At 35.9% G+C, this 23,601-nt stretch overlaps 1 protein-coding gene across 3 annotated transcripts; it reads right to left on the minus strand.

Moving 5' to 3' along the window:
* Positions 1–727: 727 nt before the first annotated feature.
* On the minus strand, positions 728–22,836 carry LOC104898059 (uncharacterized). 3 transcript variants are annotated; one of them, XM_010685067.4, is made up of 13 exons: positions 22,593–22,835; positions 20,932–21,016; positions 20,730–20,800; positions 17,987–18,101; positions 17,762–17,841; positions 14,724–14,808; positions 14,560–14,640; positions 11,967–12,061; positions 9,983–10,033; positions 3,547–3,627; positions 1,662–1,734; positions 1,505–1,582; positions 728–1,061 (listed from the first exon to the last, which is right to left on the minus strand). In XM_010685067.4, the coding sequence occupies exons 1-13, from the start codon at positions 22,697–22,699 to the stop codon at positions 1,008–1,010; spliced, it is 1,056 nt and encodes a 351-aa protein (XP_010683369.1). In that variant the 5' UTR covers positions 22,700–22,835; the 3' UTR covers positions 728–1,007. The 3 variants fall into 3 exon arrangements, with proteins under 3 accessions (XP_010683369.1, XP_010683376.1, XP_048500544.1); XM_010685074.4 differs by lacking the exon at positions 20,932–21,016 and having other exon boundaries at positions 22,593–22,824; XM_048644587.2 differs by lacking the exons at positions 17,762–17,841; positions 17,987–18,101 and having other exon boundaries at positions 22,593–22,836.
* Between the last annotated feature and the right edge of the window lie 765 nt (positions 22,837–23,601).

Genomic DNA, 23,601 nt, shown 5'->3' on the forward strand with positions numbered 1-23,601 from the left:
TCAAGCAAAGGAGCAGTAATATCAACTCTTACACAAGCACGGGCAAACCTTATTATATGCCTCAAAAAATACCTAAGGTCTAACTTAATGATTCATGAGGATGATAAATGAGTTCAAAATTCAATTAAGAAAATTTGTAATCAAAATACCAAAGTATAAATGTGATCATGATCTATCCTAAGGTATCAAACCACTAAGACTAATGCATAATCATCATTAAATTACCACAATTACATTTAACAATCCATGAAAACGTTAATTCAAACTTTCACCCTAATCCTAAATAGGAGACTACTCACTAATCAGGAAATATAAACATAAAAATCTGAAATTTATAACTAATCTAGGACTAAACATGATTAATAGAATAGAAACAATTTTGAATTTGAATGTTGCATTTGCTAGAAAATTAGTCACTTTCTTGTCAATACAAAAATTCAAGACATAGATGGCTTATTTTTGGAGCTTGGAGATGACTATCAAATTATTAGAAACGAAGCCCATGAATCATAGGTGCAAAAGTTGATGGAATCACTAACTTTGGCTATATACGTTTAGATTACAAGAGAACTGGAGTTCACCCAACAATAAACATCTTGGATGCAAGGATTGACAATAGGCGAAAATACCATATATCATGCTGCATTAAACCTCGTGACAAACCAATTAACTACAAATATTCATGAAATATTCAACCAACAATTAACATCTTTCATGCAAGGATTGATGATAGGCGAAAATACCACTGCTGCACTGCATCCTAAACCCTCATGGCAAAACAATTAACTACAAATGTTCATGAAATATCTTCCACTACATGTCCTTTGAAACAAAAAGCAAGAAATAATTATACCAAGGTGCATAAATATAACACAACTCACAATGAGCCAAACACTATAACAATCTATCCAAGAACCTTCAGATTAGGTACACAATACCATTTTGTACATTTCACAAATCTTATCCTCTATGGTCTTTCAGTTCAAATGCCATCCTTAAATTATCTTTTAATTTTCATCTACTTGAGGTTTCTGTTTTGGTGGCCTACGAAGACCAGGTATCTGCAAGAGAAAAATCCAAACATCAAGTTAACAAATCACATGTTCATACGACAAAGATCCACACAGTAGACACCTATAAAGGAGTTGCAGATACAAAACGCTATATCGTATCAATTCTCAAACTATGTTTTCATACATAATGGTTGGAGGATACATGGACCTTTTTCCTATTTCTTTTTTTGGTTGGAAGAAAAAAGATACTAGGATCTAATGTAAATAACAGTTGCAGGATAGTTGGCACAATATTCATCTTACATCTAATGTGCAACCTTGCAACTGGATGTAATTTTACACTCTCTCACATTCTCCTCCAGGTAGATTGCACATGATCATATGGGTTAGAGAATGTGGAAGGGTGTAAAGTTACAGACAGGTGTAGGATAAAAATTGTCGATAGACAGAACTATCTACATTATTGAGCTCACAAAAGTTTAGACACTTACCTCAATGCCATGGGGGCCTATCCGATTTCTGGAGATGAAATTGAGGACGAGAGTTGCAAATTCATCAGGTACATCTTCCTGCAGAAACATCTAGAATGTTAGAACACTATATTCTCATACTAGTCAAATAACAGAAACACCATTATCTGTGTTACACCTGTATGGCATGTCCTGTGTGTCTGACAACCACCATCTGAAACTTGCCTTGCATTTGACCAATAGTGAGAGTTCTGTAACAGCAGATCAGAAAATAGTTATAGAATGTGTATCTCAAATCTTCAACCAGCATAGAGCACCAATAACGATCCAAATAAGCAAAGCGGAATATGTTTTCATGCCCTTACTTCAAACTATAAAACTTTCAATCCTAGCAATTACATATGCATCAAATATGGTATCTTTTCGAGAACTTTCGGAATTCACATGACCTTGCATGGATAAGAATTTCAATTTGTAGATTTAACCAAGGGAGATTTGTGCCTTCCTTCAGCAATTCACTCTTCAACGCGGATTTCCAGAGAAATCCTTTGAACCCCCTAACGGTGGACTATGCTTTTTTGTACTTCCTCCTCTCCATAAATAACACCACACTTGAGTTTTCACGGTCTCAATTGCACAACATTGACCATAAATATCTTTAATTACGTATCAATAAAAATTACATATTGAAACTACACATTGACATGAATTTAACAAGATCTCACATGACAATGTTATTATTTATATAGTGGTGGAAATTTTCGTGGACAAAGTTTGTCCAGAAATGCAAGTGTTGCATTCTTTCTGGACCAGTGGAAGTATATATACAATAAAGATAAATTTGAATAATCAAAAGAAACACTGTCTAATGTACAAAGCACAGCAGAAGACATCCTGATGAAGAAATAAAAGAAATTATTCCAATCAGATCTGGATATCCAGGAAGCAAAGAATTATGGAAAACACCATTCGTCACAGACCACAAAAATGCTAAAACGACCAGATATATACACAGTAAATAGAAGAGAGCATTATCTTTCCAAACTTTGAAATTGATGAGTTGGAAACTTTAATCACCACAAATATGAGACACTAGGTGAGGAAATCGAAATTTGCTTAAAATCATCCACACTGTAAAGAGAACAATTTTAGAACTCAAGGTAACACACTAACACCCTTGCAGACAGAATTAAGCAGTACAAACTACAAACAGCTGGAATTAATTCAAAGCTTTTAAGAAATCTATACAAAATTCAGGGGCAACACAATGAGATGTTTCACTTAACAGCATACAACCATATACAGATTGTAAAGCTTCAAAGTGATATGTTCCTCTTAGTGTGCAGTAGGAGGGGGTAAAAACTATCACCATTCAAGTCATAAACACAAATGCAAAAACATGAAAAGTTGTGCATGTCTTGATAGAGGTGATTCAATACATCCTAGCCAGCAAAAACTTAGTAAAGTTGATGGAATTGTAATCAATTAATTCAAATTATTGCTTACGAAGGTGTAGTGATTACATATTAGTTGACCGCTTGATGACATAGTACTTTACTACAGCTTAAATAAAACAACAGAAAACCAAAATGGATTTTAAAATCAAACTATGTCAAAAACATTCAAATTTTTAAACTGCAGATGTCTAATATGGAAATAAGAACACTAGGCCTCTTAGCCTCAAATACGCTTTTATCCTGTTGGCTGGGAAAAGGGGAGGGTGGGGGGATAAGATGTAAGCAACCTAACCCCTATAATAAGAGAGAGACTATTCTTAATGGACCCTTGACCCAATGCACAATAACTACTTGCTACTTCACAAAATAGAGCGCAATTTAATGAACCATATCAATTTTATTCATTATAATGAAAAAGCCAATAGATAATTGAACATGTAACATTATCGTCATTCAACAAAAGAACACCTTTATTTTATGTCCCCATAGCCTAAAACCCAAAAACCAGCAGAGCATATAAAATAGACATGTATGCAAACTCAAAAATGAATATCAGAAGTAAAATTCTGGAATTGTTCAATATATTAAACTTCAGCTGAAGGAAACCTGTCAAGTCTGTCTGTCCCTGCCAATAACAAGAGCTTTGGAACAGGAGATGATAAAAACTTTTCTGAAAGACCCTCATACCTGCAACAGGAAAAAGGACCAATAAATTCACTCTTCACTCAGAAACTCTATAATAACATACACAAAACTCTACAATTACACACATAATATCCTGGCACTCCACAAATGTTTCAGACTAAAACTTGAAACTTGGATGAAAGCAAAGATATACAACATGCAAAAGAGGGAAGAGAAAGGTGTTGGTGTCGACAACGAAAGCAAAAAAGGGAGAACAAATATAGAATGTACTTTCTTTTATTAACAAACTTGTTGCGTAGCAAAAGCTTAAACTAACTATGCACTTCTACAGATTTAATTGGTAGTCTGGTAGGTGAGCCTCACCTTTCAATGAGTAGCTTCATTTTTATGGGTTAAGCTTCAAAGACATTAGCAATCTCCTAAGAATGTGTCATCCTTTGATACTTTAGTCAATGGCTAGAACTAGGTCTAGCAAAAGTTAATTCGACACAATGATACAATAAAAGGAAGACACGCGATGAAGAGTTCACATCACATTTGGCATCATGCGCTAAGCTAACTCGTTGAATTAATTAGCTTATACTAGCGTCGACCATCGAGTTTTGTAACATGAAAGCACTATAGACAATTCAGAATTCCAACGCAATAAAGAGTTGTCAAAACTTGACCTAACATGACATAATAACTAAGTAGCACAGGAATGGAAATGGAGGTGAAAACAGAAGCAGAAATGGGAACACCCAAATAGTAGATGTCCAGATGGTAGGAGATAGGGAAACAACAGTTAAGACTTATATACATACAAAGAAACTACTTGTTAAAATTTTCAGCATATATTTTATTAGAACAAATCTTACCCTCTTTTTATTGGACAAGAACAAGATATATAAAAACGAGAGAAACAATAACAAACCAACTCTGATCTACTTCTTATTACATGCCACAATACCACGCCAATCAACATTCTTTGCCTCTGTAACACGTATCCCCACTGCTCTTATCTTCCTCTGTGACTTGACTCGCCTTCCATTAAAGACAAACCACAGAAGTCGACTAGGAACAGAGAGAGACAACAGTAAGACTACAAATAGAGAAAGCCACCAGCTGACAAGTTTTTGTTATGCGCCAGCCAAAATTTGTTGACAAAGACAGCATACACAGAGAGTGACACTGGGAGGAGAAATAAGATCTGCTCCATGATTGTTCGAATTTGTTGAGGTGAGTTAAGTAGTAGCTAGTATCTTTCCTTTTGACATTTTTGAGCGAGAAAACCCATACATGAACTACACACCCCATATCAGAATGTTTCAATATTCTCACTTTCAAATGATTGAAAAGCCCACAAAGTTTAAAAGCCACCCTTGAATTTTTAGGACATCCAGTATGCATTTTCCCTGGTTTTTTGGTGTCCGAAATGGAAATGCTGAAGCACTGAGACAAATAATGTAAGTGTACCACTGAAAACTGGACGCGAGGTTAGAGGATAAAATGTTACTATTTCCAAAATCCATTTGATTAAGTGTATTAAGACTACTATGTTTAATTAGATAACTCAGGTAAGTGTAAGGGGGTGTTTAAACCCATAATTCTTGACATAGGTATGGACTCGGCTAGACACATGTAATTGAGTCATGAACAGATGAAGTTGTAAAGGATATGATGGAGAAGTTCTTTTAATATATACAGTCTTAAACTCAACACCCAAATAAATGAATAAAAGTCTACATGTCCTGATTCCTGACCTTGTGCAGCCTTAAAGGTAGCATCATAATGGGACAAACAGATCGTAATCAATGCCCAATAAGCTCGAATATTCCAGTAGCAACTCAATTTAAAATAACCTCCTCAGAACCATACTGCACACACCATGTTCCATCTAGGTTCTTCATCAGTGAAAACAAAGGTTCTTTTCATTTGTGATTCTGTATTCTTTTCCTTTTGGAAGACAATTGACAAGGATAACCTATCTTCTAAAAAGGAATTTCATTTATTATATTGGCATGTCAGAGCAGATAATTGCATTACAAATTCGATGCCAGAGTTTACCTATAGTCTCATATTTCCTAATTTCACCCTAAAACCTTCTCCTCCCCACAAGCACCTCAATTCTGGTTGACTGGTTTTGTCGACCCAACCACCATTTCACTGGCAACCTCCATATTAATTGGTCAAAATGAATTGCGGGTATGACAAGACCAGGGTGCCAATCTGACACACCCTACAGTTTCAGATCCAGTCATTTCCTCCTCAGAGTTCTTCCTATCGCTCTATCTAGATCTCATCCCATTTCATTCCAGACTCTTAATTTACGCCCTTTTCACGGTCCTTAATCCTTATACACCCCATCGCCATATGACAATCTCCAGCATCATAGGGGGAAGTCGCCTGCAATCTAGGGAGGTTGACGGCATTTTAGTTATACTTCGCAAATGATCCAGCATTTTCAAGAGGTCATTAGCATTTTGGTTTAGGATTTCCATGTTCTAAATTCTGATTGTTGATACAAGATTCAAAATTTTCTTTTTTCCATTTTAATTGTACCTCTACCTACAATAGTTTTTTTTTGTTATACAGGACAAACTTTTGATAGATCTAAAATTGTACTCAACGATATTACTTAATGAACTTGTACTATAGATTCAAAGTACCTATAACATTGGCTTGATGTCTCTAAAAGAGTTACTTTATCCTTGTATGAGATAGTAGAAGGGTAAAGCAAGGGCAGAGGAGTCACGGAACCCATCACAAGCAACAACCATCAAATGAGAGCTTGAAGATTTGTGGGATTTGGTATCCGGAAGGCTTTGTGCTATTGTTTAGCAAGATTGGACCTATGCTAATTCTATAACATGGCTGCAAATTAGTGAACAAGATACCCAGGTTATGTGCTATTCTTTATATTATGAGTTTCCTTTTTTTAATTATACAACTGGAATAAGAGCCCAAATAAAAACAAGTATTAAAAGAAACAAAAGAATAGATGATGCTGAAGTAGGAGCAATCTTCACAGGAGATCAGCACGTGAGGAAAAGAATAAGGGAAAGAAAATGCACCAAGTGAGCTGAAAGAAGAGCTTCGTAGCAAAAAAAAAAAAAATCAATTCAGAAAACAAAAAGATCACTTAAATTACAAATTTTCCAATGCATACTGGCGTGTCTAATAAGGGCTGTATGATGTAATGCAACCCTCAAAAAGTGTACAGATTTATGTATTAATTATGCGAGTGTAATTCATGGGATGGGGTGAGTTGATAGGATTTCAGTATTTCATTGCAGCTAGTATTTCTGACAGATGATAGAAGCTTTAACTTTAGATACCCTGGTGTTAGTGTGTGCCCGACAGAAAGCATTGAAATGAGTTTATCTTAATTTCTTCACTGTCTTTCTGGCAGGTTATGTAAGATAATCTTTGCGATTGGTGGTGAATGTTGGAAGGTGATGCAAGGTGTCCGTCAATGGCCATTCTTGGGGTTTTTTTCCAACATATGCAATCTTCGAGAGCCAAGCACTGCCTTAGTGCCTTCAAAGATGGCTATACCTTACAGTGAAGCTTTAAAGTTTCACTTTGTGTTTTCGACTAAAATGTAATCAGAAATCAAGATGCAGTATTGCACCCTTTTAGATATTAAATGGGTTCACAAAGCCTCTATTTATTTTTTTTTAATTACTTGTTCGTTTTTGCTTGTTCTAGTTACTGCATAGTTTCCTCAAACCATTATTCTCTTCTTACTCAAATATTTCTCTCTTAACGGAAAAACAATATAACCATAAATAAAATTCATTCATGGCACTATTCACATAATTGCATGCGCAAAATATTTGGCATTACAAACACCACAAATATGTGATACAGTGGAGTATCTCAAAGTTTTGATATAATGGAAATAATGCAATAAACAGAAGAATCCTAATTTTCCTAATATAAGCCCTTTCCCTCTTCTATGTTTTAAATCAGTCGCCCAATTGCTTAGAGCAATGATGTAAAGAAGATTACACTCATGCAACCATCCTAGATTCCAGAGTTATGTCTATTGCACGTGTTATATTATCTTTTTAGTTCAGGATTTCTGTTCGCAAAAGAGAGAGCATAAAAAGGAAAACGTAAAAAATAGAAATGGACTGATTTCTTTAGTTTTTGGATTTGTAAGAGAAGGGACATGATAAAGGATACTTTGGGTCACAAATTTCCTCTTTTCACAAAGAAAGAGACAAATATCACCAACTTGAAATCATCACTTTAGTTCCCCACTTGCCGCAATATAGTGAACTGATAAGATACTGTCCAGAATGTTCACTGACTATAAGATATATAATTTGAGAATATTTAGCTAGCACACTACATACTATAGGAAACTAATGCATAGCGCCATAGCCAAACCTATAAATGACATTTGTTCTCTTCGGATAATTAAATAAAATTATCATACTCTAAATGAAGCATGACTATGCAAAGAAGCACAAGTTCTAAGCTGTGAACTCTTAAAAGAAAATTCAGCTCTTCTGAATGACCACAATCATATGACTCCTGAAAGCCCCAGCAGCTCAGGCTCACAAAAAAGCTAAAAACAAACTCTAGCCCTAATCTGGTTGCATGAAAGAGTGTGGTATGAACTATGAACCAAGCTTTTTTGGGAAAATTTGTGGATGAAGGATGATAATTAAGATGCAAATAGAGGATTAACACACTAAATAGAGAGAGAAGGATTGGATGTTTGTATTGCTCAGATCAGAATGATCATCCCTTACAAACTGCCATATTCAAGAGATAGGTGCTCTCCCCAATACAAAAGACAACTGAATAATTTCTCTCTTTCCTTCTCTTATTTATAGCCTCTAATACATTACAATCCCTTACTCTACCACTATAACCAGCTCTGATCACTCTGTTATAACAAGATGCTTTTCTCATTAGCTGCACTAACTTTGAGGATAATTCCCCTTTTTCCCCTTGCTGCCATGTCTCATATAGCTAATCAATGGGATCACTGCACCACCAAGATGATATATAGCAGAGTGGCCTCAAGAACATACATAAATTTCGCTCTAACCACATACACCACACAATAGCCAAAAAAGTAGAGCACCACATTGACTTCCTTTTGGGCTCTGGTAACCCCAAACCTGATAAACTTGTCTGCAAGTTGCAACAACTTTGCAATAAAAAAGGGATAAACCCATGACTCCCCCCCCCCAGGCAAACAACTTTCCCAGAAATATTAACCCACAAGAGAATAATGACAGGCATGGAAGAAAGTTCATTGTTGCCGCAGCAAAGTACACGTATACATCTCAGAACTAGAAGCATATCATTAGTTTCGAACCTCCCAAAAGCTAGCATCCTATGAAAGCTTTCCCCTTTAGAGGAGCCTTAGTCTTCCATATAATTTTGGCAGCAGCAAAACGACGGTATCATGGCTGCAAGGTTAAGAAGCCAAGAAATAACTTGCAAGAAATTAGATTCTAATAAAGAATCTTTCCATTTGGAAAAGACATAGCATCTCAAATTTTCTCTGATTAGTCCCCATTCTATACAAAAGTAGAAGTTTTATACACTTCATATGTCCCAAAGTCGTTGTCCTCACTAATTAAATTCTGTCTCATGCTGCCCAATTAGGTCAAAAACTAAACTTCAAGAAACTCTCTCTCTGTCCCAAAGTCATTGTCCTCACTGATTGAAGTCTGCCTCATGCAGCTGCCCAATTAGAGCAGATTTCAAACTTCAAGAAACTCTCTCTCATTGTTATATTGGGTCAATACTTACACTTCAGGCGGCTGTGAAAAGTCCACACAAATCGTCACTGGGGGGCACAGGGAGTGAATTTTTTGGAAAAAAGATAAGAAGAGTAATTAAGCACATATTGTTCCCCCATTGGCCCATCCCCAAAAAATTCCTGCATTATCTCTCCGCAGTACTTAGCTGCAAGTCTTTAGATGTTATTAAATTCACAAATACCATAGGATAGGCATTATACATAATACTCCCTCTGTCCCATACTTATCGATACACTTCCTATTTTTGTCCGTGGCATATTAATTGGTACACTTCCTAACATGTGATGGTCCCACCAATTTAATATCATTTCTTTCTCTTCAAGAGAAACCAACAATAACAAAGAAACTTCACCTACACTCTTACTTCAAATAGTTGAGGCCATAAAAAATACCCTACTATGTTACCAACAATAAAATAAAGAACTCCGATAAAGCTCCTAAAATTTTGTGTCGGTCAAACCGTATTGATTGATTTAGCATGCTCTATCACAAAAAGATGACATGCGCACAAACAAAAGCACATGAACTTATAAATTGAAGAAGTTTATACTTTCTGATTTTTCTAAATTGACAAGTCTATGCTCCTTCTAAATGCATACTTAAACCAAATATTGAAAACGGCATACCAGCCTCTCCAGTATTGTTCTGTTTCTTCCAGACAAGCTCGGTGAACAAAACTGCACAGAAGGATGCCCAAAGTAAATAACAAGACATAATGAGAATATAAGAGGTATAAGAATAATAATACATGTAAAATTTTAAAATTGCTCTTTTTCCATCTTTCTGTCTAGTCCTCTCTTTCTGGTACCTGGACCCAATGACATCCACTAAATCAAGGGTAATACATAATCCAGTTTCATTTAGATCAAAGGAAAAGCCTAAATCTGAAATTTGTAAAGTACAAGGGTGCAGTTCCAAGTGAAAATTTCGAGAAAGTAAAAAATCTTAGCATGTGAAAAAATTTGGTGGTTTCAATAAAAAAAGATTGAGAAAGATATAGCAGCAAGCCAGCAACAAATGGAAAAGAAAGTTTGAGAAAAAAAATAATTACAGGAAAAAATTCAAATAAATACTGAGTAATAAAATTGGGGGAAAATGTTGAAGAGAAAAAAATTATTAAAGTAAACAAATCAAACAATTACTCCCTCAGTCCCTTATAGTTTGCCCCATAGATAGTATGTTACCTTTTCAAGAACTCTACTGTATTGGTGAGGGATTTTGTTCCTCGCACATGTGACTAGAAATATAAACTGGTCCCACTTTGCTCAAATAAGAAACGATGCCATATCTATGGGACAACCCAAAATAGAGCAACTATTAACGGACAAAGAGAATAACAAAGATAGAGTGATGGACACTACCACCTCAGTAAAAAGAAGCATTCATTAGTCACTCCATTTTCCTTTTCTTGTCTCTATGCTCTGCTCCTCATTCCTCTCCGTCCTACCTTCTTTCCTTAGTCCATCAAACAACTAAATCTCACTTCTCCCTAGCACCAAAAAACCATACTCTCAATGTCATCTCTCCCCAGAAATTGGAAGCCCTAACATTTCCCTCTTTCAGTCACTTTAGGGGCCAATTCCTGGATCTAAGGTTATCAAATATAAACTCTAACTCCAAAGAAATTGGATTTCTTTGCTGTGTTGCAACTAGCTTCCCTGACTTGCTTTGCTAGCTTCTACTTTAATGCAGAACTCCCAATAGCAGGAATTACACTCGATGGATTGGTGAAAGAACCTAGCTTTCTAGCTTGACCCTTACTCTTCACACGAAAGCTTTCGGGACGAAGTGACTCAAACAAAGCAAAGCGAAGAGGTTCTTTAGCGTAGGCTAGTCAGTTTACTTGGAGTAGCTTTCCCGCTGCCCTCCCAGAAGAGATGAATGCTGCTCCGGTTTGTAGAGAGAGGGAAGTAAGTCTAATTCAATAATTGAAAACTTACGCTTCCGTTTACTACCCAAAAGTCCCACCCATATCCCGTGTCTGAAGCAGGTTCTGGTGCTGCAGGGCTGTGTGGCGAGTTCGAGCACCATAGGCTCTAAGAGTTGTAGTCATGCTATGACTATGAATATCAAGTTGGAGTGAAGCAGCTTAAAGCATTAAATCATCTAACTTTTCTACGTCAGTTATGGGCCATTTATGAAACAGCCTTCTTAAGCATCAATGTGTCGATACCCTAAGCAGATCATCATACAACCTTCTGCATTTATTCTTGCTTTCTAACAAATTCACTAACCAAGAAACAGATCTACAAAGAATTCAGATGTTCACAATTTTACACTTGTTTATGCATTCAACCACTTCCTAATAGCCTCATAACATTGCCACAACAACGTCAAATTACTAAGACAATAACCCAAAGATTACAGCTTTTCTCTTTTAGTTAATCCTCCGGCACTGCACTAACCACATCACAGTATGACAGATGGATACTTCTACATTGTTTAATTACAATTATAGCATCTTTTCATCATTATAAAGCACCACCTGTCTTCAACTGAACAAAGAACATGCAAGTATGCAACCATATTTTCTCTTAAAGAAGAGATCATGGGGAAGAAACCTATTAACTTAGTGTCAGCAAAAGGTTTAATATTCTCTATCAAACTTACCATTTCTTAGAATCATCATACTTTAATGTGGCAGGAATTGACACACGGGCAGAATCAATATTCCTCAAGGAGCCACTTTTCACACTCCATTCGATCTGTGTAGAATAAAATAGAACAGAAGATGAAATTTGCACCTAAGAAGAAGATAAATATGACTGCATAATATAAGCATGAGTGCATGACACTGCTGCAACTTAAAAGAATGTCTACATACAATGGAACTTGTGGTTCTTCTCTGACATCCATCTACACTTAGAATGGGAAAGCCTCTAGTGGCAGGAGCTTCTTATTACAAAATGAATAGCATATTTATCAAGACCAAATCAGCAGCTATCATAAATTCATTCCTTGTAACTACAAAATGAATGGTATATGTAAAGGACCATATTATTTCAGTGAGAGCTTATAGTCAGCTGATTGCTTCAAAAATTTTTGACAGCAGCATTGAAGTTTGCTTTACTAGCTAGGCTAAAATCAGTGCACCACAATGCTCTATGATTATTAAGACCATCTGTTTCTTTGAATTCTTTCATTTAGCAGCATATGTCTCCTACTCCTTGAACTTTCCCTCCTTTGGGTCAAACTCTTCACCGATAAGCAGCAAAGTATATCCCCTTTACGGAAGGAAAAAAAATAATATAATCTATCTTACTTCAACCATTCATTTGGTCTTACCTAACCTTGTTGGACACTCCACTTTGGCAAGAATATGAAATGTTTACCCAACACTTCAACTTCATCCAGGCACCTTAACCTATGTTACTCAGGCTCAACATAACTTTTGCACCAGATACAGTACCACTGAACCAAACTCGAATATGTCTAATTTCTGCAAGTATTCTACTATTGTTAAAGGAACACACTCATCACTGACATGGTTATCGCGAGGCAAGTGAAGGATCCGAGTAACATCAATCTCGATAATATGGAAGACTTCAACGACATATTCATAGAGAAAAATATGTAAAAAGAGAGAAAAGAGGAGAAATCTTGTAAAAGTATGCTTGAAGACGAGCTAAAAATCATAATTTTAGCAAAAACTAACAAACAAATCAACCTAAATGTGCATAAATGTATTCGTAACGTGAAAAGCACATGCAAAAATCTCCAAAAACAAGTAACAAATTGCGTTCTTTTTTATTTCATCATTTAGTAACTCATAATCAAATATTCGTAATAAATTGATTTTACGGTATTGACACTTATGAGTATGACCTCCAATTCATAAAATGTTGTATCGCCTTACCCATCCAATCCAAGGACAGTGACACCATTTGCAGATTTTGAGCGTTAATATGTTGATATGTACCCATACCCCACAAGGACAGTGACACCATTTGCAGATTTTGAGCGTTAATATGTTGATATGTACCCATACCCCACAATATATCCGTGTCCAAGCATAATAAAATAGAACATTTCGCTAAGTTATTCTAGTATATTCTTCAAAAATCCCTACTATCATGAGCTAGTTGTTTATCGAAAAGGAACATAACTTTTAGTGTTCAAGGCGAGGATTACTTTTTTATGATACTAGGATCTATTGATAAATCTTTTGTTTATCACATAGTTCGAAAATACGGTTTCGGCCACGGTCGGGGTAACGGTCACGGGGATGCAAGAACGAGGATGATGTGGTCGTCGTACCGCTGAAATATCGGCTTAAACCATGAAATATCCCTAAAACCCGCCTAAAATGCGGTTTTTTACACCTTTACAATGCGGGTAATATCAGTTCGGTACATTTGAAAACCTTTACGACACATGGCGATACGATACGATGCGGCCTTGTTTTGACACCATGGTTTATCAAGAATAAATACACTCAGAAACTTCAAGTGGTCTCACTTTAGCCATTAGCTTTAGCATAATTGAAGATTGTTGAATCATTAGGAAAATAATAGCACTGAAGAAAATCATCTGCAGAGATATCAAAAAAATGTATACACCCTTTTTTTATTAGTAAAAACAGGGGTACATTTTCCCATCCATGGAACACGTTAGAAGAATTTTAGGGACATAAAATATTCATTGCTTGACTTAATATAGCAGACTACAGTTGTGTGATGAAATTTCTTTGGAGGTATTGCTGCTATCTGCAGATTCCTTTCCTCAAAGAAATATCAGGGGAGCTCAGTGTAGGAGAGAGGCTGTAAAAGAAATTCTGATATTCAGCTCAAGCTTCAGTGGGCTGGGATTATGTGGAGAGGTATCAAGGAATATAACTGATAAGGTTATTGAGAAACACAAGTCTTCAGAGGCAATATCGTTTTGCAAGATATTCTAGAACACATTGAAAATATTAAGACCTAATCAAATCAATAATAATACTGAAAACTTCATGTTTTTGAACGTGGTGGGATCTCTTTCCTAAGTTCTAATCTTCATAAATAGCCCTTAAACACGTTGTCACTGCCAAATTAGATTTTCCTAAAAATTTAAGAATTTGACAATTCTGATGATTCATTAAGAAAGTTAATGTTACCAAAGTCACTTTATATTTGCAATGTTACTGAAACCTTCATATTTTCAATGTGCAAGACACAATGGCAGCATTATTGGTATGATCCTCTGACAAAACTCATCTACTTACAGCTTTTACCATGCTTGGAAAATGCTTTGCCCTGATTGATAGAATTTTTTGCATGTGGACCAATGAAGCCAAGGCTGTGCCCTGAAGTAAAAGAATGATTTTAGATTGCAAAGAATCACACATTCAGGACAGGTTACAGAAAGAAGTATAAATCAATGACAGACCTCAACAACATCCACAACTATAAGTCCGGCCAAACTGGGTAATGTTCTCTTTGCAGCAATATGCACAGCAACAGAACCTCCCATGCTGTCAAGAAATCGGTAATGATATCAACTATCAATTATATGTATAAAGCAGAAAGTACATATGTTACCAAAACATATGTCAGGAGGGTTGATTTACGGCAGGGAGTAAGCTATCCTTTTGCTAAGTTCAGTTTCTAACAGGAAAAAGAATTCCAAACAATTTAAGAAAATATTATTAATAAAGAAAAAGACCTATATTGTAAAAGGGCCAAAAATCCTTTTAATGTACTCATGACAGAAATGATCATGGTATTCAATGTTAGTCAAACCTAAACTTTACAATTGCTGTAATTCTGTAACAGAAGCTGATCCTGACAGCTTCATGTTAGAATTTTCCTCCCCGATTGCAAGGCAAAAAATCTTCTAGGCGACAATATGTTTAAATTCTGCCATGTAGATCGATTTGTGACATCACAATTCACAGCATATTTCTATTTACTTAATACAAAAACAATAACTGAAAACCATAGTATGCCACGTCGAAGTTACCTTGCCGTTTAATTTTTTTTTTTGCATAGTTCTGTTTTATACAAATCTAAAACCTAAATAAAATCTCATGATTCTATTTTCAGAGTTCAAAAACAATTTGAACTTATATTCATCAACAAATTGAAGTTTGTTTCAAAATTTAAAAATTACAAAGGCTATTTCCATACTTTCCATTTTCTTTATATAATTCAATGACAACTCTCCCTATTCAGAAATTCTAATAAATTCTGCTTCTATGGAAATTTTGAAAAGATAAATGACAGAAGCTAAAACAACTGTAAAAAAGGCAATCTATACGGTGAAAACCATCAATGATTTTCTTATTATTTATAGACCCCGTCATCACTCTTGTTGCTTGGTTTTTGTGGATAATGGAAATGGAACAAACAAAAAAATACTGAGGGAGTGTTACGCTAAAGCACAAGCTGCTAGGTGCCATGTAGCAACTTATATTTTTCCTACCAAAATCACTTTCGATACTTTTTATGTAGTACTTGTAACAAATAGTAAGTGGAAGATATTCTGCAATACTTGTAACATATAACAAGAAGAAGAAGAAAAAAAACACCCAAATAAGGGAAGTAGCAACAACGAAATAATAAACAGTGAGTAGTATACTACATAAGAATAATACACTTTCCTTCAGTTTTACCATCACTTCCCCTATTTTTTGTATAAGAATCATTTACTATACTTTTCATGTAACCCTTCTTTATCTTTTGGTTGTCCCACTTTCCCTTTTGGGATGTCTTTTTTAGTTGTTTCCACTTTTACTTTTTCTCACAAAATAAATACGTGCGATTCTAATAACACCACCATTAACTCACCTTGGTAACTCCCCAAAAGTAGAGTGGGAAGAACAAAAACATATGGAGGGAATAATAATAATAATAATAATAATAATATATATATATATATATATTATATAATATATTATATATATATATATATATATTCTGATTCTTATAGCATACATCTGAGGGAAGATATTGATCATGCATATTTTGAGAACTAATTCCATTACTAAAATAGGAAAGTAGAAAACAAATTTTACTCTATTTTATGAATCTTAATTCTGTTACAAATGGTATTATTTCAATGAAACATCATAAAGGAACTATCCTTTTCACTTCTTTGTGTATAGAAAATATACAACTACACACTTTCCTACATTTTTTTGCTAACCATTCTATTAATTGTAATCTAACGCCAGCATTTTTTTTCTTGCTCGTCCTATGTAGCCATCTCCAATAAGGTTCCTTATAATAGAAGGCATGTATTAACCCGATCCTTTATAGAGTTGAGGCCAAAACATTAACTAGTTGCCACAAAATACACCTTAACCCATCACGATTCCTAGAGGTTTCTACTTTCTTGGGTTCTTTTCATGCTATAGATGAGCAACAAACCGACATTCTCTAGCATAGCTCATTTACACGGGGAATACGTGAAGAACTTGCTTGATATCGTCGTTTCCTTGGAGAAATTACATCCAAAAACATTCCAATAAATAAGTGATTCCATCTGGGTACATAGACACAAAATTGAGCTTTAATCAAACTTCGATCAAGATTACAGCTTGTAGTTTTCAATCTTCACATATGCACTGATTGGATGACTGTTTTGTATTAGTTTAATAATTTGCTTAATCTGCTTTGAGATTTATTCCTCTGCCTGTTTTTCCTACTTGAATTAATTTACCTTACACATCTCAGTATCTTTGTCTATTTGGTCAAGCAGACAGTTGTTGTCTCAATTTGGTAACTGGAAACTACTGCTCAACTTAAAAGAGTAGGGGACAGATAAACAAGACGTGGTTTCTCGAGGCAAGCTAATGTTTTCTCCTCATCACCGGCATAATCTCATCTCTACAAAAACGAAAAGGAAAGCTAAGTGTAACTTTTACATTAAACTTCTCACTTGGTGTACATAAACTTATATATTTCAGCAACGTACAATGCTGCCAACTTGTAATAAACATAAAATATGTACTGATTTGGCCTGTCTGGAACTGAGATCAAACTTCATAGCTTAATAGTGACCTCCTACTGATACCGGGCGCAGCAGCACTCAATCACTAATTAGGCCCCCTAATCAGTTAGGAGATTATTATTTCTTACAAAAGGCATGTTCAGGAATTTTCAAAGCAAAACACAATTTGTAAGGAAGACATATGATTTTAAACCCCACTTTCAATTTAACAGACTTTTTCTCCCCAATTTGCCCATAATTAGTCCATCTTAATCAAATTTCAACAGATAAAAGGTATCCTTTATATGTTTCCTCCCTCTTTGGACAAATCCAAACTCCAGCTACTGAAAATATTCGAGTGGCTAAAAAGCATGCAATTAGATCCAAGATTTTAGATCATCGTTTTACATGGATCCTAGGAGAAGCTAACCACACAGTGATAGAATATTGAAAATAAAAATCGATAAGAAGCTGACTTCTGATCAAGGACAAACCTATGGCCAATAATTACAATAGCTGGAGGGGAATCTCCATACATTGTCTTCAAAACAGCCACCACATCAGTGCATAAAGTCTGCAGATGATAGAATGCAGGATATATCAAGAAAATTGTATTATCAGAAGTAAAACATCTCAAAAGTGACAAAAAGAAAAAAAAAGAAACCAAAGCTATCCTAAGATACTGGAGAAAGAAACTCTTAAGCTAATTAGTTTACCACCTCAATCGACAGGTCCAAATCATTATCTGTAATTGATTTTCCGTGTCCTCTCAAGTCCATGGCCACAACCCGACCTTTTTCCTTAATCTTACTCGCTGACAATGCAAATGAAAGCCTGATCAAATGAATGTTATAAATCAGATAAGCCAAGCTAAAGAAAAGCACCTGATAGTATGTGACATAACAATATCATAAAGATATATCTTGATGTGTTACGGAAAGGCATATGTCTAACACCCAATTGCACTATTCCCTCTCCAAAATTGTGATTGATATTTCTAACCAAAATGTGGAAAACTAAGAGAGTTTCACGCAGTACAGAAGCATAAGGTGAGATTCAACAAAGCAATTACTAAGATATCAATAATTTGCTTCCTCAAGCTCTCAAATATATTACTTCCTCCATTTTTTTTAAATGCTACACTTTCCTAAAACGGAATGCTTCAAAATAGATGTTACACTTTTTTTATTTCCTAAAATGGAAAGTTTTATGCTGCAAAATTACTCACTTACCCTTACTTATAACAATTAACCAAAATTAAACTAACTTAATTTAACCTCATTATATACTAATCTAAATTAATTCAACCTCCTCCCTCTCTTCCACCACCCCTCCCCAACCACCTCAGCCGCCCAATCCCTTCCCCCACCTCGCAACCCCCTTTCCCACCACCACAGCAGCCCCGCCCACGCAAAACCTCCCTCACCACCCCCACCCACGAAAACCCCCCTCCCACCACCCCCGCAGCCCCTTCCCCCATCCCTTCGAATCCCGACGACGCCGCAAAACCACCACAACCTACGACCACGACGCCGCAAAACCACCACAACCTACGACCACGACACCGCAAAACCACGCCATTTTCGCGTTGCAGATCCGAAAACCACGCCATCTTCACGGAAAACCTGCCATCTTCTTCGCGCAAAACCACGTCGGTCGGAGATTTCGGCGAGTGGGGTTTTCGAGGGGTGGGTGGGGTTTTCGGCGGTAGAGGTGGTGTTTTCGAGGCTGGCGTGGGGTTTTAGGTTGGGTGGTGGGATTTCGCGGGTGGGGTGGGGTTTCGGGTGGCTGGGTTGGGCTTTCGGGTGGTTGCGTGGGGATTTCAGCGGATGGTGGAAGAGGGGTTTGCGTTGGTGGGGGTGGTGGTGGTGGTGGGAGTTCACATGGGTGGGCGTGGGGAAGGAGGTTGTTGCGGTGGTGGGGAGGGGGGCTGTTGCGGTGGTGGGGAGGGGGATTGTTGCGGTGGTAGGGAGGGGGGCTGCGGGGGCGGGGAAGGAGTTGGGCTGCTGGGGTGGTGGTGGGGGAGGGTGGGCCCACTTCCTTTAATCCCCATTATTACTCTGCTTAATCTTCAATCAAAATTTTGCCTAGGTAAGCGGATTTTTCAAAGTTTAACATCTAAAAAAAATGAAGGAAGTAAAAAGATATATTGCTCAGAAATAGAGCTTCCTAAACTTCAAATGAGAATTACAACTCCATTGTTTGTTACCCTGGTATTAGGTGATTAAAAAATAAAAATAAAATAAAATGAAAAAGGGCAAGGAGAAAAGGGACAAAACATAAGAGCAAAAGATAGTCTATTAAATCTAACAGAATCCTTAGTTTGGCATATAAGTTATAATCCATTCTTGAAGCTGATTAATGAAACTTATATAAATAAAAGAAAGGCCTTCTCTAGTCATTCTCATTATGAACTATTTTACAGCAAAAAGTAGTATTATGATAATTATATAAAGTCAAAAAAAATATGTTGATCTAGTTAGCTGTGCAATAATCCCAAGATCCATTACTAATATCATAACACTGTGAGTGACACAAGACACGTTATCACCAATAACAAGAGAAAGAGAGCGGGGAGGATTGTGTACTAGGGAGCATGAAAACCAATCATACAAATGGTTTATCAACATAACTCCTAACATGATAAGATGCTACAAGGAACAAGACCGACGGGTTTAAGGATACTTCAGAGCCATTTGAAACCCTATGACGTCACCAGAAAGGGAGATGTTCAAGTGGAAAAGCGCTTCGATACTAATGACTAATGAGTAATGACTTATTGTCCACGAGCCAAATAATTGAAGATTTCCAAGAGATAGCCAATCCACACTTAACCATCTTAATCAACAGAGGACTCAGTTGAAATATAAAATAAAAATAATAATTAATCTTCACATCAAATTATCTCGTTCTTTAGAGAGGAGTGCATGATTTTATCCTGAAAAACATCGAAACGGTGTTGTCTAAGTTTTGTCTTTTAGAAGCTCCTTCCGTACCTTGATATTTTTCACAATTCTTGATATTGATGTCCCAGTTTGTTTTTCACGTTTCTTTTTTGAGTTACAATGGCTCCCTCTCCCTCCCTTAAAAGAAACCATCAGTTTTCCAATGTTTCTACAATCACATATTAAATGCCACCTTTCTAAAGTAAGTTATTTCTGCCAAACCCAATTGTAAGAAAAATAAGGGGCAGAGGGAAGGGAAAAAAAACAATGGCCTCATGCACAAACAAACATGATCTGTCAGATCTCCACAGTTGAAAAAAAGTACAGAAAATAGAAGGGTTTCCAATAGCAAATTCACCACTTATAAGAATAAAGTAAGCTGTTTCTTAAACAGCTAGCCCATGAAAATAGATCAATGGATCTCAAAAGTAATTAACACAAGATAGAACGATCACATAAAAAGAATCTGTTATGTGAAGATAAACATTTGTTTGCAATAAAAAGAAATTTGAGATACCCAGAATATCCGCCTCCATGCAAACAAAATATCACCGGGCCTTCTGAACCAGCCTTATATACATGAAAAACCTGTTACCAAATAAAGAATACATATAAGATTTGGGTATCTGAAAAATGCAACAACAAAGAATCACGAGAAAAGAAAAGATCTTCTTGCACTTGTTATTCTCATAAAGAAAAAAGAAAATATTGCTTCCTACATTATCAGTGTCTGGTATGCTAATATCATCCTCCTGGTCAAAATAGGCTGTCCAATCTATCGGCGAGTATTTTTCTGAAAAATTCCTGCATTGACAAATAGATTACATAATGTGTATGTATGTATGTGTGTGTGTGTGTGTGTGTGTGTGTGTGTGTGTGTATGACACACACAATTTTTTTTAGCAGATAAGCAGAAATCGGTTATGTGCAGTATAATAAGTGGCAAGACAATAAAGACAAGAAATCAAGTCCCATTATCGAAAATTTGCCAAATGATTTTATGAGCCTTTTATTTCCTCTGTAGATTGTTCAATTCAACTTATTTTCACTTATCTCGACTTATCTTAACTTACTATATATTATTGGAACTTATTGAAGCTTATTTGATGAGGTATTAGAATTTATTGGAACTTATTGGAGCTTATCTGAAGTAACCTGAACTTATTGGAACTTATATTTTGTGAACAAGTCAATATAAGTTCAACATAATAGAGCCTAAGTTACAGCGCAACTTAAGGGGCATTATCTAAACATAAGTATGAGAATGAGTTATTGTTGCAAGTGAAAAAACACAGATCATACCACACTAAAGTTTGATTATTATAACATCAAAAAAACACTTGTTTCAAAAACTTATTCATCACTATTACCGCTATTTATCATCGCCTACCAAATGGGCCGTCATTAGTATACTCCACATAAAAGAAAAAACCTTCACACTAACACTACAACCTTATCACCCTAATCTAAGTTCCAACTTAATATCCCCAGCACTCTCATTTTCGCCTAACTCCGTCAATGCCCCATGTTTGGGCTCATTCGCCCAGCCAAGGATCTTGCGCCAGCTGACACAGACACATGGGCATTATGGGTCCCACCCTTCATGACGTGGCCAGCAGCTCCTTGGACTTTCCAGTGGGCCAACAATAATCATAACCAGAAAAGGCAACACAGCCAATCCCTAGGAGGCCCATCCCATCAAAAAGGTCTCCTTCTAGGGATTCTCACTGCAATAAATACCCCTTGTCCCATCAAGGAAAAGGTATTGAATTCTCACCTAACTAACTAGAACTTCTCACTCTAGACTCTCTCTCTATCTCAATCATCAACTGACTTGAGCGTCGGAGGGGCGATCCCGGAACAACCCCGGGTAGTCTAACGTGTTCTACAGGATTCCGGTGAACAGATACCCAGCTGAGGAACCCCATCTTTGTATTACAGTCCTGCCGAGCAGAGAACATTAACATTAATTTCTAGACAAAAACACCCCACAGAGGCATTGTGCCTATCTACGCTAAGCTAATCAAATCATCCTCGAAAGAATGATCAATGCATCCGCGCAATTACAAATAAACACCAGATGGAGAAAATCATCAAAACTTTAAAACCACCAAAAAAAGAAACTGAATGCAGGCGTTAGCAAGCATGAAGACATCATACTTCGTATTTCAAATCCTAAAATAATTGTAAGCAGTGAGTGGTTCAATGATGCAGACTTTTGCATATTTCACTCAGAAGACCTAGAAACCGCATTTAAGAATGAACCTAAGAATCAACCAACACCAAAAAAAAAAAAAAAAAAAAATCTCCAAAAATATACATTATGAATTAATCAATACTAAGAATTTGAATAAAAAAAAGAGAGCGAGTGAATAATTACTGGGAAGGAGGGCGAGGAGGAACAGAGGCGAAAGCGGACGGAGAGGAAGGTGATAAACATTCGGACTCTTCGGACACCGCAGTGAGGTTACCGGAGGTGTCGTCCATCTTTCTTTCTCTTTCTCTATAGTTGGTGATCACTACTCTCCACTCTCCCCTCGTTATGTTTGGACAATTTGTTTCATAAATTTGGGCCTGAAATTAAAGCAAATTTAGTGGCTAGTTGAAGCTTGGAAATGGAAATGATGAGTGATGAATGATGATTATGTTGTTAAGATAATTGATATAAAGCAAACTTTTTTCAACAACTTTTCTACTTTAAAAAAGAACACATGACTTTAAATTAAAGAACGTGAGAACAAAGGTTATAAGGAAAAGAACATATAGTAAATGGACATCTACACTTAAGTAAAATAACATATACGTTTTAAATTTAAATTTGAAAAAAGGAATCTTTAGTTGCAAAATTTAACGAAGCAAATAACAATAATTTTTTAATATTATAGACTGTAAAAATGATAAAATGACGTAGTTTAGAAAATGGTGCACCATGCTCTACATGCACTTGGGTGCGTGTACTTATTTGCGATAAGGCATAGTATAAGGTTTTGTTGTTTTGGATTGAACTAGTTTTGAAGCCCGTTGTTTATATTATTTTTTTGCAAATTTTTTTTGTTAACCTTATTGATTTGGTGATGCTGTAAAATGAAATTTTTCAACATCATTTTATTTACATACTTCCTCTGTTCTTTTTCTATTGCAATAATCACCACTTTGTATAGTTTTACCTATTTGGATCAAACTACTTTTAGTAAAAAAAAACAACAACTATAATTGACAATATTATCTTTACTTTATGTTAATAAAATTATCATTAATTACTCATCAAATTGTCTCATAAAGTTGTGTTTACTTTATTAAGGATTTACTTATCCTCTACACTTGTTAATTAAAGGGGTACCTCTATGCTAAACTATCCATTTTTTCATATTCTTAAAAACCATGTCCAA

Source organism: Beta vulgaris, chromosome 1, assembly GCF_026745355.1.
Source record: "Beta vulgaris subsp. vulgaris cultivar EL10 chromosome 1, EL10.2, whole genome shotgun sequence".
NCBI lineage: Eukaryota > Viridiplantae > Streptophyta > Magnoliopsida > Caryophyllales > Amaranthaceae > Beta > Beta vulgaris.